This window comes from Phodopus roborovskii, unplaced genomic scaffold, assembly GCF_943737965.1.
Source record: "Phodopus roborovskii unplaced genomic scaffold, PHOROB, whole genome shotgun sequence".
Taxonomy (NCBI): Eukaryota; Metazoa; Chordata; class Mammalia; order Rodentia; family Cricetidae; genus Phodopus; species Phodopus roborovskii.
In genome coordinates this window covers 1,880,240-1,897,643 of record NW_026125711.1, presented here as the reverse complement: position 1 = coordinate 1,897,643, position 17,404 = coordinate 1,880,240, and the positions used below count along the sequence as shown (strand labels likewise).

General features: G+C 40.1%; 1 protein-coding gene across 6 annotated transcripts in view; it reads left to right on the top strand.

Annotated features, from left to right (window-relative positions):
• Positions 1 to 11,587, top strand: part of Clcn5 (chloride voltage-gated channel 5) — a 156,064-nt gene extending 144,477 nt beyond the window's left edge. For all 6 annotated transcript variants that reach the window (XM_051178518.1, XM_051178520.1, XM_051178522.1 and 3 more), the window contains 6 exons: positions 4,061 to 4,141; positions 4,372 to 4,914; positions 7,254 to 7,440; positions 8,878 to 9,276; positions 9,418 to 9,634; positions 11,241 to 11,587. In XM_051178518.1, the coding sequence (XP_051034475.1) occupies positions 4,061 to 4,141; positions 4,372 to 4,914; positions 7,254 to 7,440; positions 8,878 to 9,276; positions 9,418 to 9,634; positions 11,241 to 11,331 (1,518 nt within the window). In that variant the 3' untranslated portion in view covers positions 11,332 to 11,587. The remainder of the gene's footprint in view (positions 1 to 4,060; positions 4,142 to 4,371; positions 4,915 to 7,253; positions 7,441 to 8,877; positions 9,277 to 9,417; positions 9,635 to 11,240) is intronic.
• The last annotated feature ends 5,817 nt before the right edge of the window (positions 11,588 to 17,404 follow it).

Below are 17,404 nucleotides of genomic sequence, written 5' to 3'. Positions count from 1 at the left end.
TATTTATAATCCCAGTGCTTGGTAGGGTCAGGCAGATCTTTGGGTCTCAATAGCCAGCCAGGCCAATGAAAGACACTATCTCAACAAATGAAGTGGACATTTCCTGAGGAACAACACCAGGTTGATTTCTGACCTCCCTTGCAGATACGTGCATCTGTACATGTGCATATCTGCATACATGATGATGAACACATAAAACCCAAAAATATCTGGAAATAATTTTGTTAAACTGTAGAAAGCATGCACTTTTATTAGGTGGGATAATATAGTAGGAAAGAAGTGAGGACTTGGATTTTTATATGTCACTTCTAAAAATGAAGTTATAGAAAATAATAGATTTTGAGGGACTTGTTATGTAAGAGTAAACATAAAGTATAATTTCAAATGGCAGATTTTTCATCTTTTATTATTAAATGTCACTTGAATTAGTTCCTCCCTCTGTTAGACTCTCCCTGCCTGCCTCTTGCTTCAACCCATCTAAATTCTTTCTACTGTATGTTTTAGTTAGGATTTCTTTTCAGTTTTTGTTGTTTGATTTATTTTTTAAGCTTTATTTATTTATTACATATGCAGTGTTCTGCCAGCATATATGTCTGCACACCAGAAGAGGGCACTAGATCTCATTGTAGATGGTTGTAAGCCATCGTATGGTTGCTGGGAATTGAACTCAGGACCTCTGGAAGAGCAACCAGTGCTCTTAACCCGACCACGAACATGGCAATTCTTATAAAGGAGAACATTTAATTGAGGGGGCTCACTTACAGTTCAGAGGTTCAGCCCATTAGCATCATGACAGAGAGCATGGCAGCGTGCAGGCAGACATGGGGCTGGACAGGTAGCTGAGAATTCTAGATCTTTCAGGCAACAGAAAGTGTCACACTGAGTGAAGCTTGAGCATCTATGAGACCTCAAAGCCCACCCCTCAGTAACACACTTCCTCCAACAAGACCACACCTACTCCAACAAAGCCACACCTCCTAACTGTGCCACTCCCTCTGGGGGCCATTTTCTTTCATATTACCACACTGTGCTTGTGCTGCTGCTCAAATTCATCCAGTTGTTAACGTATACTATTTTGAGGAAGAAGAATATTTTTCTTTTTAACTACATATTTTTATTTATTTATTTATTTATTTTTGGTTTTTCGAGACAGAGTTTCTCTGTATAGCTTTGGACTTTGTCCTGGAACTAGCTCTGTATATCTAATTCTCCTTCTGTCCACTGAGGAGGAAGAATATTTTTTTAAATTGTCCTAAGTCATTGGTTACCTTTATCTTGCTGTAATTATGAACCTAAGGAAGCAGTGGTTCTTGTTTTATTTTCCCTTGAATGGCCTAAAAGTCACAGGCAGAATAGGTCAAGGCCTAGATCATTTCATTAGAAAGGACCTCTTGTAAAACTGGAATCCAGTGGTTTCTCCTGAAGATAACGACAGCAAAAAGATAAAGCAGAGGCTCTGGAAGCTAAAAATGTTGAGGTTTGAAGTAAGGAATAACGTTTCCACTAAGTAGGGGAAAGTTCCTGTAACAGACAGGAGAGGGAAACAAGCAGGAGTGACAGAGGGGCATGTGAGTAGATTGTCATGCGGTAGAAGGGCACAGAAGCTGTGTGAAATTAGAGAAATTGCTTACCCCGAATAATCTGTAGCAAGTGAAGTAATTGAAAAGAAAACCATTCTAAAGGGCAAGAATAAGTGTTGGTAGTTGTTGTTGCCTTTACACAGAGTTGAGTTTGAAACTGGATTACGTATAAAAGTTGAAATGTTTGCCTGAACTTGCCAGACATTTTATCTGACCATCTGGATCTTTAGTCTGTTTTCTATACCTTGGATATCCAAGTGTCTCTCCTGTCATGCTGGGCCTCAGCCCCAGGGCCTTGTGAAAGTTGCCTTGTTTTGTAGTTCTCCGTAGCAGCAGCACAACATGTTTGTGACCAGTGACCTTATCACAGTGAGCAGATCTGAGTTGGTCAGGGATTCAGAGATTCCATTCACAAATATAAAACTCCAGTTTCATCCTAAACATACCCAGTGAAATCTCTGTTTATGGGTTGAATTTTGGCTTCCCTGTCCTTCTCAAAGACAGCCTTTTGAGCTCTGATTTGTCCAAGTTCTCAAGGTTAGCACCAGAGATTTATCTCCTTTCCCTTCCCCTTAATTTCTCTAGATGGCTTGCCAGTCCTGAAGAAACCTGCCTGTGTGTTTTGTCAAGAAATAGTCCAGTCTTCCAAATTCTTCCTTTTGTTCAATTTCATCTTTACTATATGCCTTTAAATCATTTCTCTCCACAGCTAGTAGTGTGCAAGGAAATGACATGTTCCTATGAATTCTAGTCTGTTTGCCACTAGTGTGTGTTCAGCACATTTTACATACCTGCACTTTCCCATGCAAGGCAATCTTCTCTAAACACTTGTTCATTTCCCCCTGTTTTCCTGGTGATGTTTTACTCTCTTCCCTTTTTGTGCCATCTATCTTCTCTGCCCTTAAAAATCTAGTTGTCTCTCCATTTGTATTTCTATAGTCCATTGAGACTGGAATAGGCTACAAGTTATAGGCAATTCTAAACTATAACTTCACTTTTATATCACTAGAGCCTTCCATAATATCTCATTAAAATGTTTCCTAACGTGCTAGGGGGGAAGTCCATGAGGCCTCAATCCTACACAAAGAACCACATGCTAATCAGGAAGCTGAAAGAGGGAGAAGTAGTCTTCCCTGGGCAGCTCTGAAATTGTACATACAAGTAACATTACACAGACTAAGCAGGTTACAATTAGGAATACATGCATACATACATATATGTATATGTATATATGCATGTAATAGGAATGTAAAAAAAGATCATAATTTTGAAGGAGAGCAAGGTAAAGAATATGGGAGGGTTTGGAGAAAGGAAATAGAGGGAGGACATGGTGTAATTATAGTTTCAAAAATTAAAAGAAACAAAGTATGTGGGTGAAACACCTCACTGCAAAGCACTTTATCTGGGTTTCCAAACTCAAGTTCATGTGCTGCATCAAGAGTGCTGCCAATCCAGGCCCAATCAGACTTGAGCACATGCCGCAATCACAAAATAAAGGGTCTTTTTTTGGTTCAAACATACAGAATATATATATATATATATATATATATATATATATATATATGTATATATATATATATCATCTAGCATATACTATTTGCTCTTCAAGAAAATAGAAATTGAACCTCACTTTTTGATATAGAACATGTAAAATGTGTTTCCCACTTTTAAGATTTTGTTTATTATTATTTTTTCTTATTTACATATTTACCCCAGTTCCCTCTCCCTCCCATGTCCCCCCCCAACACCCTCCCCTCCCATTCCCACCTCCCCACTCCACAGGGAAGGTGATACCTTCCAGGAGGGATCAACAAAATCTGTCAAGTCATTTGGAGTAGGGACTAGGCCTCCCCTCCTGCCTCTAGGCTAAGGGAGTATCCCTCCATGGGGAATGTGCTCCCAAAGCCCTTTCATGCACCAGGGATACATCTTGGTTCCACTGTGAGAGGTCCCTTAGACTGCCCAGGCCTTCTAACTGAGACCCACATTCAGGGGGTATGGGTGGGTCCAATGCTGGTTTCCCTGCTGTCAATCTGGGGGCCCATTAGCTCCTCCTTGTTCAGGTCAGCTGTCTCTGTGGGTTTCTGCAGCCTGGTCTTGTCCCCATTTTATTATCACTCCTCCTTCTCTACATCTGAATTCCAATTCCTTTTAAGATTTTTAATTAAAATGTAATTATATCACTTCTCCCCTTCCTTTTCTTCACTCCAACTTCTCTCATATGATCCCTTGTCAAATTCATGGCACCTTTTTCTTTGGTGTTATAAATACACACACACACACACACACACACACACACACACACACACACACTTAAATATAACCCACAGAGTCTATTTAGTGTTGCTTCTGTTAAAGTGGTCATCTGTGTAAAGTTATTATTTTTTAATTTCTTAGTGGTTATGAACATTGCTTTAAAGTGTGATTGAATGTAAGAAGACCATATTATTCTATTGCTGATTTTGCATTTCGGATTGTAGGTCTTATCAGCTGCTGCAGCTGCTGGTGTATCTGTAGCCTTTGGAGCACCTATTGGTGGAGTATTATTCAGCCTGGAAGAGGTAATGACTTTTGTCTGTAAAGCATGTGTATGCTTTGGTATTAGAAATCTTGGCCAGTATCTATGTATGTTGCAGTCCCTGAGTGTTCTGCCCAATTTGGTCCTTTGGCATGTAAGCAGAACTTTCTGGAAAGTTGTCATCCTTGACTACAATGGCAGCAGCCCCCGCATTTCATTTGAAACAGTTTTTGCATCTTGACTAAGTTTGCTTTCTCACCTTCTGTCTTGTAGGTCAGCTACTATTTCCCCCTCAAAACACTATGGCGTTCATTCTTTGCTGCCCTGGTGGCAGCATTCACACTGCGGTCCATCAATCCATTTGGAAACAGCCGCTTGGTTCTATTTTATGTGGAGTTTCACACCCCATGGCATCTTTTTGAGCTCGTGCCATTTATTGTGCTAGGCATATTCGGTGGCCTTTGGGGAGCTCTGTTTATCCGCACCAACATTGCCTGGTGTCGGAAGCGTAAAACCACACAATTGGGCAAGTATCCTGTCGTTGAGGTACTCATTGTGACAGCCATCACTGCCATCTTGGCTTTCCCCAATGAATACACCCGGATGAGCACAAGTGAGCTCATTTCTGAGCTGTTCAATGACTGTGGCCTCCTGGACTCCTCCAAGCTCTGTGATTATGAGAACCATTTCAACACAAGCAAAGGTGGTGAGCTGCCGGACAGACCTGCTGGCAATGGAGTCTACAGTGCTATGTGGCAACTGGCCCTGACACTCATACTGAAAATAGTCATTACTATATTCACCTTTGGCATGAAGGTGAGGAATTCTTTTGGTGAATTCTGTGTGAATGTTCTGTGTGGATGTGGGCTTTGGAGGGCAAAGCCAAAGTATCCTACAGTCTTGATAGTTCATGTGACATGTCCCCAGATGCTTCTTTGCCCCTCGATGTTTTCATGACTTGGTGGACAATGATAACTCTGTCTCAAATTGATCATACTTGTATTTAGATCAAATGAAAACCTCACTAAGGAGTTTTTAAAAGAAACGTTTTCTCTATTTCTATGTAAAAACATTTTCCCCACAAAAAGGATATTGGGATATTTGTTCTAGAGCATTTTCTATGCAAGTACAGTATGTGACTAATGTATTGATAGTCTTTATAGAGTGGTTCTCAGGCCCTTGGGGGTCACTTATCAGGTATTTACAGTACAATCCAGAACCACAGCAAAATGACAGGAAGTAGCAATGAAAGTAACTTTATGGTTGGGGGTTATCACAACATAAGGAACTGTATTAAAGGGTCAGAGCATTAGGAAGACTGAAAACTGCTATTTTATGGGATACATGTTAGAGTTAATTAAAGAACAACTACTTTAGCCTGAACTCCATGAGGTTAACAATATTCTACCATCTTAAACACATTTTAGTGTTTAGCAACTTTATAGAGTTCAACCCAATACATAGCTAAATGGTGTTTGTACAGTTAGTATCCCTGTTGACTTGGTAATAAGTAGGATCCACTTCACGGTTGAGACTAAAATATTTCAACTCTCAAAAACAGATAACACAGACCAGTGATATGTCTCTGTAGGTAACAGTGTTTGCCACCAAGCCTGAGTTCATTTCCTAGACCCTACATAGTAAAAGGCAAGAACCGACTTCTGAAAGTTGTCTTCTGGCCTCTACATAAACATTTTACACACACACACACACACACACACACACACACACCACAATAAGTGTAAAAAATAATCCAAGCAAATTCTTACACAAAAGAGCTACAGTTGATTTCATACACTCGCAGAGTAGAATTATCTGAGGAGTAAGTCTCGTGCAAAGTAAAGTGACAATACCAATAATTTATTCTATGTTGTAAAAGGTTTTGAATGTTCCTAAGACAACGACATAACGAATGTTCAAATGATAGATATGGTAATTATCCTGATTTGATCATTACACATTGTATACACATATCCAAGTATCCCATTGTACTCAATAAATATGTACAATCATTGTATCATACTTAAAAGCAGATCTTAGGGTGTCATTCTTTACCTTTAATAACTGTTACAATCTCCAAGTTTTAGAAGAAACAAAAACAGGAAATTGGATAAATTGGTTTCCTCCATCCTAGGTTTTTCTTCTTTTTTGTTTCCTCTTCAGCACCCTACTACCATATTGTTCCCTCTCTTATCCATGGAAGGGTATTTGAACCAGGGATAGGATGGAGGCCCTGAAAAGTTTCCAGGGTTGATTTCAACATTGTTGTCTTGTGTTTTCTAAAGGGGATCTGTAGATCCACAGAATACCAACTTGAGTGTATCCCAATGTCAGTTGCACACTATTGAGGAACCATAAGCTGTACTGTCATTTCCTTCCTTTGATATTAATAGCTCGTAGAAGTCAAGAAACAAAACAGGAAGGTAGCTGAATGTTCCCCCCTTTTTTTCAGTTAAGCATGCAGCTACAGCCACTATCTCATTTAAAAATTGTGTTTAATCTTCTGGTGGTGTTGTTATTAGGTAAATGGAAACTTCCTATGCCATCATTTTTTTTTATTCGAGTGATGGGTTAGGATGCAATATATATCTGTCATTATGAGAATTTTGTTTAAATCCCAGTACTAATATTCACTCTTGACCTCAGGTGAATGACTTAAACTCTCTGAACCTTGGGACCTATCATTTAGGAATAACAATGTTTAATTTCTGGGTTTATTATAGAGAATCTATCAAAATCTTTACATAGACCATCCAGCATAAAACACAATAGTCAACAAAGGGTAGATTGTTACTGATAAAAATTCAGAATTGGGGGAAATGTCTGCATAAATAAGAAATTCCATCTATTTTCCTTTTTCTTTGGGAAAGGCCTAATTTCTGCCTCCAGTTTTGTGTTGGTCTGGAGAGTTCAGGCTCTTGCCTGATGGACCCCCCGAATCAGGGTAAGCTTCTTCGAAGTCATCCTTGCCTGCACGTCCCAGAGAACCTCTAGTCCCTGTAGAGTTACACAAATCTTTGCAGCCACTTGGTAGCATAGTGCATAGTTAAATTGTCGCTGGCCTGTTTGCTTCGCAGAGGGTCAGTCCTCTAGCACTACCATATGCCAAAAGCAGCAGCATCTCTCATTAAGTACCTCTTGCTTTCTCTTTGCAGATTCCTTCCGGTCTCTTTATCCCCAGCATGGCTGTTGGTGCTATAGCAGGTCGTCTTTTAGGAGTAGGAATGGAGCAACTGGCTTATTACCACCATGACTGGGGCATCTTCAATAGCTGGTGTAGTCAGGGAGCTGATTGCATCACGCCTGGCCTTTATGCTATGGTTGGGGCTGCAGCCTGTTTAGGTGAGTAGTATTTGCATTTGGCTTCAAAAAAGTTACACTGCCAGTAATATACAAATGAAGAGTAATAAGAAATGCAATGGACTGCAGAGTAGTTTTTTTTTTTTTTCCTTCATGATTATCCATTTCTTTTTGGGGTTACTATTTCTCAAACATTGTAAGAAAGATAATTCTAATCTCTCACATAGGGAAAGTCATCAGAAATCTGGACATGGCTACATGCCTAAGAAAGTGTATCACAGTATTATTTTTAAGAGCCAAAATTAGGCAGATGTGGTGGCACATATTTGTAATCAGCCCTTGGCAGGGTCTCAAGTTCCAGGCCTGCCTAACCTACGTAGTGATACCTTCTCTAAAAAGCAGCCCAGCCTCCACCCCTGCCAATGAAAAGTAACCTAAATTTGAACCTGAAGGAACTTGTGAAGTAAATTGTGCTCCATTCATATATCACATTCTATGGCCCGTAAACATGATGCTGTTGTGTGTAGCATATTTTTGTATGTGTGCAAGTGTGTGATGCTTGGGATCCAACCCAAGGTATGCTACTTGCTAGGCAAACTCTAAGCTGTATTCTAGTGGTATATAAATACTACTGAGCTATATTGTAAGCCATCTTTTCCCTTTTGGTTTTAAAACAAAATCTCACTGATGTCTTCCCACTCGTCTGATCAATGCTCTTACTTCCAGCACTTGAGTAGCTAGAATTATAGGCCTGGACCACAAGGCCTCTGTTACCTTTTAGCATCTTTCAATGGGATATTTAAACCTTTTTTTCTTACATTTATTTTATGGTGGGAGAGGGAAAGCCTATGCCACAATGTGTGTGTGTGAACAACAGAGGACAACTTACCAGAGTCATGTCTCTCCTTTCTCCACCTGGGTTTTGAACAGTCAAACTTTGTGCATCAGACCTGGCAACAGCTAGCCATCTTGCTGACCCAACCCTTTAATTTTTTTGTTAATATAATTTAAAGTTGAGAATAATGTCAAATATTTCAAACAAATGATGTGAGAAAAGTATGTTAGGGAACTAAACATTATATGAGCTCACATATGTAAAATACATGTTTTGTATCAGAAAAAAACATAAAAATTTTACTCTTCTTATATGTAAGAATGCACAGTTTTGTATTGGAAAAAACAAAAATTTTATTCTGCTTATAAGCAGGTACATTTCTGTAATGAGCATGTATTGCATTTACAATTAGGAGAGAAAAAACAAGTTTGTAAACACTAGAAGGGTGTTTCTACTTTGTTATTTTGAGAAATTTAAGCCATGTCTACCATACAGCCATGCTTTAATGCAATCTGGAATCTGCACAATTGTTGGTGAGACTCTGATCTAGCATTATTTCTAGTTCTTTTCCCAGTGAGGCTCACAGCAGGTATGCAGTTGTAATGACTCCTGTGCTTTGTTTCCTGTGTCTTTTTTCTTTGTAGGTGGGGTAACTCGGATGACGGTTTCTCTTGTTGTCATAATGTTTGAACTGACTGGTGGCCTGGAATATATTGTGCCTCTGATGGCTGCAGCCATGACAAGCAAGTGGGTAGCAGATGCTCTTGGGCGAGAGGGCATTTATGATGCCCATATTCGTCTCAATGGATACCCCTTTCTTGAAGCCAAAGAAGAATTCGCTCATAAGACTCTGGCAATGGATGTGATGAAGCCCCGGAGAAATGATCCCCTGCTGACTGTCCTTACTCAGGACAGTATGACTGTGGAAGATGTTGAGACCATAATCAGTGAAACCACTTATAGTGGCTTTCCAGTGGTAGTCTCCCGAGAGTCACAAAGACTCGTGGGCTTTGTTCTTCGAAGAGATCTCATCATTTCAATTGGTAAGGATTTCGGAAAAGGAATAAAGGAACTTGCTGAGTGTGCATGAAGCTGGGGAGACAAGGGGAAGGGGCCTAGTTAAGGGACAGAATGTAGAGCTAGTACTTCAGCTTTCAACTTCTCATTTCCTTCTCTTCACATAGAAAATGCTCGGAAGAAGCAGGATGGGGTTGTGAGCACTTCCATCATTTATTTCACTGAGCACTCACCTCCAATGCCGCCATATACTCCACCTACCCTGAAGCTTCGGAACATCCTGGATCTCAGCCCCTTCACTGTGACAGACCTTACGCCAATGGAGATCGTAGTGGATATCTTCCGCAAGCTGGGACTGCGCCAGTGCCTGGTTACACACAATGGGTGAGCACCCTTGAATAAAGGCAGTTTGGATTGTGGGAGAAACTGAATGGAGAGATAAAAGGGAGAACCCAAACTTAAATGAACACTTTTAGGCCTTTTCAAAGCTCCAAGAAGAAGATAGATTGATTAAAGGGTCTTGTTTGGGAGATGAAAACTGTTAGTTGCACATTATCAGTAACTCCTTTACCAAGAAAGGAACTGTGCTGTTGTGTACAGGCATCACTGAAATTTTAATGGTGTCAGAGATGTACAGTGGTGCCTCCAACCCTTCAGACATAACCTGCTAATCACCACGGGAAGCCTGAAACTCTGGCTACTATTGACCGTCATATATACTCTGTTTGGTACTGTATACTCACATGCCTATGAGGAAGCTTAATTTATAAGTCAGATGCAGTCAGTAAAATCAATAAATATTAAGTAAAACAATTATAATAATACTGGCATAAACATTTTGTGAATGCAGAGTTCTCCCTCCTTTTAAAATATCTTATTGTTTTAGACTATGGTTGCCCTTGAGCAACCAAAGCCATTCTTACAGGAGACTGCTACCAGGGTGGTGGCACACACCTGTAATCCTAGCAGTTGGATAGTAGAAACAGGAGAATCAGTTCTTCAAGGCCAGCCTCAGCAATGTAATGAATTAAGGCCAACCTGGTCTACATGAGACTCTGTCTCCAAATGAAAGGAAGACGATTTTACACTTACAATCCCATTGTTATTATTTGAGGACAGACAATAAATATCCATGTTTCAGTGAAGTTATCTACACAAGGGCCCCTGGTTAAATAAATAAATGGTAGGCTAGGCTGTAAATCACAAGTCTTTGAACTTCAAGCCCAAGGCTCTTTTCTTCCTAGAGTACATCTTGTGCAGTAAAGAAATCCTGCTGTTGTTATTGGGAAAGAGTGCAGGTTAAGGAAAGGGCTGGAGGGTTTTCTTGCTTTTAACACTTTATGTTAACCTTACAACTTTATAAACACTCCTTGCTTCTAAAATTTGGAAGTGACATGATCAATAACTTTCAACTGCTAAGTCAGTAAGTACACTTTCTAGAAGGTAGTGTTTACTGAAACCCTAACTCATCTCCATGAGATTCTGGGAGCTATGAAAGTAAAGAAATTTTCTCTGTCCTTGAGTAGTATGCATGGTTATAGGAAAGTCAGGAATACACAAGAGATCATAGGGCAAAAGCAAAACAAATAAGAACTGTGGACGAGCCTGCACAGAGCATGCCATTGCTGGGAGCAGTGCCGAGTCTCGGCTGGTTCATAGGACCAAGGGTATTTGGGGCTGGTGGAGCATTTGAACAGGGCTGCAGTAAGTAGATAAGATGTATAGGTTTGGAGGGTAAAATTTAAATCAGAAGGAAATGTGGGACCTGAAACCTAGATGTAGAAGTGTCTGTGTATTTAGGGATGTATGCATTGCTCTATTTGTCTGAGAATGATATATATCTCTTACTGTTAGCACATCATTCTCCAAGTACAGATTATGTTGAAAACAAAGTTGAGAAAGATTAAGGAGGACAAACATCACTTTTAGTTAAGAATAGTATTTTCACTGTATATTTATTTTGGTTTTGTTTTATGTGTTTGTCTTTTAGGCGCTTACTTGGAATCATTACCAAAAAGGATGTGTTAAAGCACATAGCACAGATGGCAAACCAAGATCCTGATTCCATCCTCTTCAACTAGAATCATGGTGTTGTTTTGGATATAAAACAAGGACATTGCGGACCATGGATATATTTTATTAACTGGGTACCCAAAACACATTTCCCATATTTGAATGGTGAAGTCATATTAGTGTGTTGTCTGTTTCCTACAAGTTAACCAGTTGCACTACATAATTTCTGGAAATGAATCTCTCTAGGAGAAAATACAGATAGGCTTATGTGATACTGCATTAGGAAGGGTTCACGAAAGAGTAAACGAGATTGCTATGGTTTAATTATGTTTGTTCTTTAAAATTATTTTTTTAATTTAAAAGTAATTGTTAGCCAATATGCAATCACTGAAAACTATGCAAGAAAAGTCCAACTGAAATATAGTTTGCAGGAAACTCATGAAATAGTCATGTGTTGGGGGAGACTCTAACTGTCCTTGGTAGAAGATGAAGTGTGAACTAAGGGGCTTTGCCTTTCAAGCTACAGAAAGGAAAGCCAGAAGGAAATAGCAATGGCATTTTTTAGACTGTGAATATTCAGTTAAATTCTTATTCCTGTTACAGTATTTAGCGTTATTAGTTTGTTACGTTTACCTTTTCATGAGAAGACAGTGCTGCTCTGGTTATCTCCTCCAAATGAAGTAGAGGGGATGACCTTTAAAGCCTGCTCGTCCTGGTCTTTTGAAGTGCACAAAGTTACAGAGCTTTCTCCTTGGCTGCAGAAAGGCTAATTTTCCAAATGGCAATGCTAGCTAGTAGACAAGGACTTTGTTAGGAATTTATTAGTATCTAGGAATTATTTCTCCCGGTTTTCTTGAACTGAAGATAAAGTTCTGAGCAAAGTTGGTGATAAGGATTTTTGTGAAGTCCTAACCAAATCTCTTACCCAGATGCCACCTCCATGGATGATGGTGCTTTAGGCTTCTGGAATAAGTAAGAACAGTGTATGGAAGCGAGTCTAGGCTGAATACTGATAAAGCAGGGAAGAGTGAGAGCTGCATCAGCATCCTGATGCATTCCTTTGAAAAGACCACCAGTACTAAAATAACTGGACACCTGTGCTCCTCCCAGTGTGGGGTATGCAGAACAGGCCATTGTACCTGTGAGCAAGAAGTAGGCTAGAGATCAATACTTCTCTATGTATTGAAAGAACTGGAATGGGATAGGCAACTGCAGCTACCTTGAGGTACCAGATCTGACTAAAATGCAGAGCCATCCTAAAACCTAAGTGGATGGATGAGGCCTGATGACACCAAAGGTGCTTGTACCCAGTTAAAGAGGTGCCTGTCTCAATTTCCTACCACAAGTGTGGCAATTTAAAAGAAAATTACATTATAGAAACACCTGGTGGAATTCAAGAGCCACCACCAGCATTCCAACCACTCTTTCATTTTCTATCATTTTATCCATGTGCAATCACTCTCCCTCCATTCTGTTTTCTTTTCTTTTCAGCACTGAGTCCTCTTTAGGATGAAGCAGTATGCTTAATCATTCCTAATAATGACAAAAATACCTACTTGGGCTAGTCAAATTGTAAGCCAAGGCTCAGCAGTCTCACAGCACTTAGACTAGAGGTGATACTTTCTTGTTTGCCATGTGGCCCCATTTCTGCTGCCATGCCTCCATTTCTGTCTCAGCTTCCCATGGCAGTGAGGTCAAAATTGTTGGGTAAGAGTTTGGCCTTGTCCATCTTACAAATCTGTCCCTGATACTTCCGACTGTCCTAGCTCAAAATCAGTGGCACTTGACACATTCCCTCCCAAGCAACTCAGTGTACCTCATTTTAAAAGTTGTTGATCCCTGAGTCAAGGACTTTTTTTTTTACCCCCAGTTCTTATTGTTCCAAAATCAAAAATTCCTTTATTATCTAGGGTTGAGTAGCCAAGGCATATTTTGTTTTTTAATCTTTACTATGTCAAGGTAGCCACCAGAGTTTCTCCTTTTAAAGCTATTGCTCTGGCATTTTAATGAAAAAGAATGCTTAGGGGTACATGGTACCATAATCATGGCTCCGTGATTTTATGTCTTGTTCTTTCTATGCTACTGCATTCTTTGTGTGAGATGAGACTCTGCCTGAGCACATAGTGTATTATGTGGAGATCAGAGTTCTTGTCTATGGATTTCAGGTTCAGTCGGTACCTATTTCATTGGTGATCCTTCCTCAACAAAGTGTGCCAAACAGGAAATGTTACCATGGCTGATATTTGATGGCAAGGAAATGTTTGATCATGTCTCATAGAGCAGGAGTGACATGGGTTGTCTCATTTGCCTTCTAGGTTTTTTTTTCTTCATTGTACACAGATGAGCCAGTGTTAAGGTGCTACTTCAGAGAATAAATCTAAGAAATCAGATAACACTGTGCGAATGGATACTGTCTAGATGCTAAGCACCGATGGGCTCTCCAGATAATTGACAATATCCCTTTTGATACCTCACTTCTTAGAAATACCATTCATTAACCTCATTCTCTCAGGAATCCTTGTAGCTTGTATGCCAGAAATAGCTGTAGGGTATCGTGTCCATTGTATGTCCAATCCCTCGATGGTTGGCTGGTTCTTACTGGAGTACTCTACAAGGTTGCTAGCCTAGCACCTGGACACATAGTGGTTCTTGTCTTGAGGTAAAGGGAAGTTCTTCCTGTCATTGCCATTCCATTTCATCAGTTAGGTAATCCTCAAAACAAAACAAAATGAAAAGGAAAAAACAAAGCCAATATAGGGAAGTCTGTCATAGCCTCAAATGACTACATACCTCAATGGTAAAATACTGGACAATATAAGATTTTAAAATGAATTGAGACAAGTTTATTTTGGTACTGGAAAAGGAAATAGCCTGATAAAAGGAAAGCGTTTACAAAAGAACACCAATAAATGCCTCAAGAGTGTGAATTTTCCAAGGAAATCTATCTGGAGGAAATGTAGCCATGAAGGGAGTTGTTGGATCGGTAGAAGTCTAACTGCTAAATTTTATGTCTTCACACCTTCAGTGGGAAGAACTTAATGTAGTTTAGAGAGAGTGCATAGTGAGCTCAATTAGAGATAGCAAACGGGGACTGGCAATGGGTAATAATAGCTGTTAAAGATCATGTCTACTTATGTCTGGTTAGAAATAACCACATTGCATTGCAGCACCCTGCTTTCTCTGGCCCCAGTGTTCTGGCGCAGCCCAGCTGCAGAGTAGAGCTGATGTAGTCCTTAGGACAGAGCATTTCTGGTGGATTAGTTGGAATTGATGAGACTTTGAATTGGCCAGCTGGCAGAGCAAACAATTAATTTGCTGGTTTAACTGCAAAGCAGGCCAATTGTTTTGGCACTAGAGTCTCAATATAAACTCTTTACAGGAAAAGCAGGGGCCTTTTTAAAAAGATCAGTCTCTGAATATGTGGGCTCGTCTTCACTGTTCTAAAACATTCATCTTTGCAACTGCCTCTGGGGTTTTCTGGGTTCCCTTTAGGGGGAGGGTCAGGCATTGAAAATGAAATGTGTATGCTGCTAGGTAGCATGAAGAAAGCCATCCCGTGTCCTAGTCTGTGCTTCTTGGCATAAATAAGGTGGGCAGAAAAACTTAATTATGTGCTCCAAAGGGAGAAAAAGGCAAGTCATCCTCAAGTCTAGGATTCCCAAACTAGAGCCTCAAAGTACCATTTGGCTTGAGGACAGTCTGGTTTTGTGGACAGGGTCAGCATATGACATGTACTTAAGGAGGAACGTACTATCTGAGTGTCCAGATGATAAACCTTCTACCATTTTGTTTCAAGCCTTCCTGCTATGTTTTTATTCTATATTGAAACTACGTTGTTTTCTCACATTGCAGCTCAGAAGCTGTGTAAATTTGGAGATGAGTGGGCACAGCACAGCTGGAAATTGCTGGCCTTTGCTTCAGTTTCAGCCATTTGTTCCAAAGAGAGAGGTTCATGGAAAAATGTATTAGCAACTTTAAGCTACTCCCCATGCATATGCTGGCCACATTCTCATTCCTAAGCATCTGTGTCTGGGCAAAGTTATGAAGAAATGAAGGGAACAAAATGAGTTTTCCAGTGATGTTAATACGGTTTTGCCAAATCCTCCAAGAAGGATATGATGTGGTTTTCTTCCTTCCTTCCTCCTTTCCTTCCTCCCTTCCTTCCTTTTTTTTCTCCCGCCCTTCCTTCTTCCTTTCCCCCCCCCTCTCTCTCTCTCTCTCTCTCTCTCTCTGCATGTGTCCTATCAGGCTGTCCAACCCAACTTTACAGTAAAAAATTCCTACCTCTTAAGTTGCTACCAAAGGGTCTTTGGCCTGCGTGGGCACACTTGTCAAATGGATACCCTGACTAACGTTTGGCCTTCTGAGGAGAAACTGATGGTACATATAAGGCAAAAACACAATCTGTCTCTGCCTCGTTTCTTTTGCTCATTCTACCATTCTTATCCTAAATTCAAATCTCCCCATTTTTGTGAGCATGTTGTTTGAGTATGGACTTTTGTGGGTAGAGAGAAGTTGACCCTGAGAATGGAGAATGGAAACTCCTCAGTTCATGGGGTCATTGACAGTTTGCTCACTCTACAGTAGGGGGCCAAAGCCAGCAATACTTACTGGGAGTGTTGAGGGCTTTAGCTGTATTATATATTAGTCCAAATGTGCTGGAATTTGGGGTAGTTTAGGATTTAATGAGAAAAATGTAATTTAGTGAAATGGGGAAGAAGGCAGGACCTGTGATGGGTTGGTTTTTTTTTTTTTAATCAACGTGGGAATGTTCAGCTTTGCTGTTGAGTAGAGGGTACCTCAGAATATGATTCTTTCCCCTCCATTCTCTTTCTTCCTTTTACTTTACTTTCTTCTCCATTGTCCTGCCTTTTTAGTACTCAGCTTTTTATATATTTACTTTTTTTTTTTTACTATATATTTGGTCCTTTGGGACTGTGTGATGATTAAATTGTATTCCATTCAAGATAAAATTATATGTTTAATATTTTATTCTCTAAAAATTGTCTTTTGAAGCTATGCTGCTATCCAGGTACAGGCCAGAAAGGAATTGGGCCTGATAGCATCTTGGTCATGTCACCAAAGGGTGACTATAATGTCATGATGATGACTCTTCTTTATTTGACCAAGGCCAGCCTCCTGTTTATACCTCTGCCAATTCATTTCTGGCCATGGGAAATATACCAGCTATTGGGTGAGCCATTGAAGCCAGGAGGACCAGAAGGGCCAGGATCTAGCCCATGGGCACTATAGGATGTTCTCTATAGGAAGCTCATTTGTAGGGCTGGCTTTAGTCACAGTAGCCAAAGAAAATCTGTCTGACTGGACATTTTAATTCCTAAGAGTTGGTCAAAGTTCAGCTGAAGCTAATGCATAGATATCTGTAGTAGCTTGGCATCCAGAATGGAGCTTCAACCAAAGCTAATAAAGCCCGAGTTTCTACAGGAAGCTTGGTGCTGAGCTGTTCAGATCAGTCATTTACCAGAATGTTGCCAACCCTTCAGTCATGCTTTTGTAGCTTTAGCTTCACCTGCTTATAGATGCAGCCCGATCCAAAGCTGTGGCTTAGTGCTCACTTTGTTCTGCTCCCTGGTCATGTATAGTGATATGGTGTAAAAAAGGAAAACATGGATTGGGGAGTTAGGTGACCTGGTTTGTATTCCCTATGCTTCTACTAACTAGCCTCAAGATCTTAACCGCTCTGTGCCTCAGTGTTCCCATCTGCAAAATGGGGATAGTGTAAATTGCCCTACCTACCTCACAGGGTTGTTGTGAGGATAAACTGAGACAATGAATGGAAAGCACTTTGACAAGTGCTATGCAAATTGTAAGAAATGGAAACAATCATGTTCAAGGCAACGGAATGGACATTAGCAGAAAGGTTAATGGGATTGTCCAGCCCTTTCTCTGTGTGGCTTAAACCTAGGTTGCCATTGCTTTATACATTTTCACTTAGCACAGATTTGTAATTATGCATGTAATAAAGCACAGCCTTATTCAACTTGATTCTAGTATGTTTTTGAATATCCTGAACTTTCGAGTGTTGTTTTTTTAATCATAAAAGAAAGCACGAGGACAAGGTGTGGGGCTTATGGAATGATTTAAAAAGCAGCTGTGGTGTTGGAGAGACGGCTCAGTGGT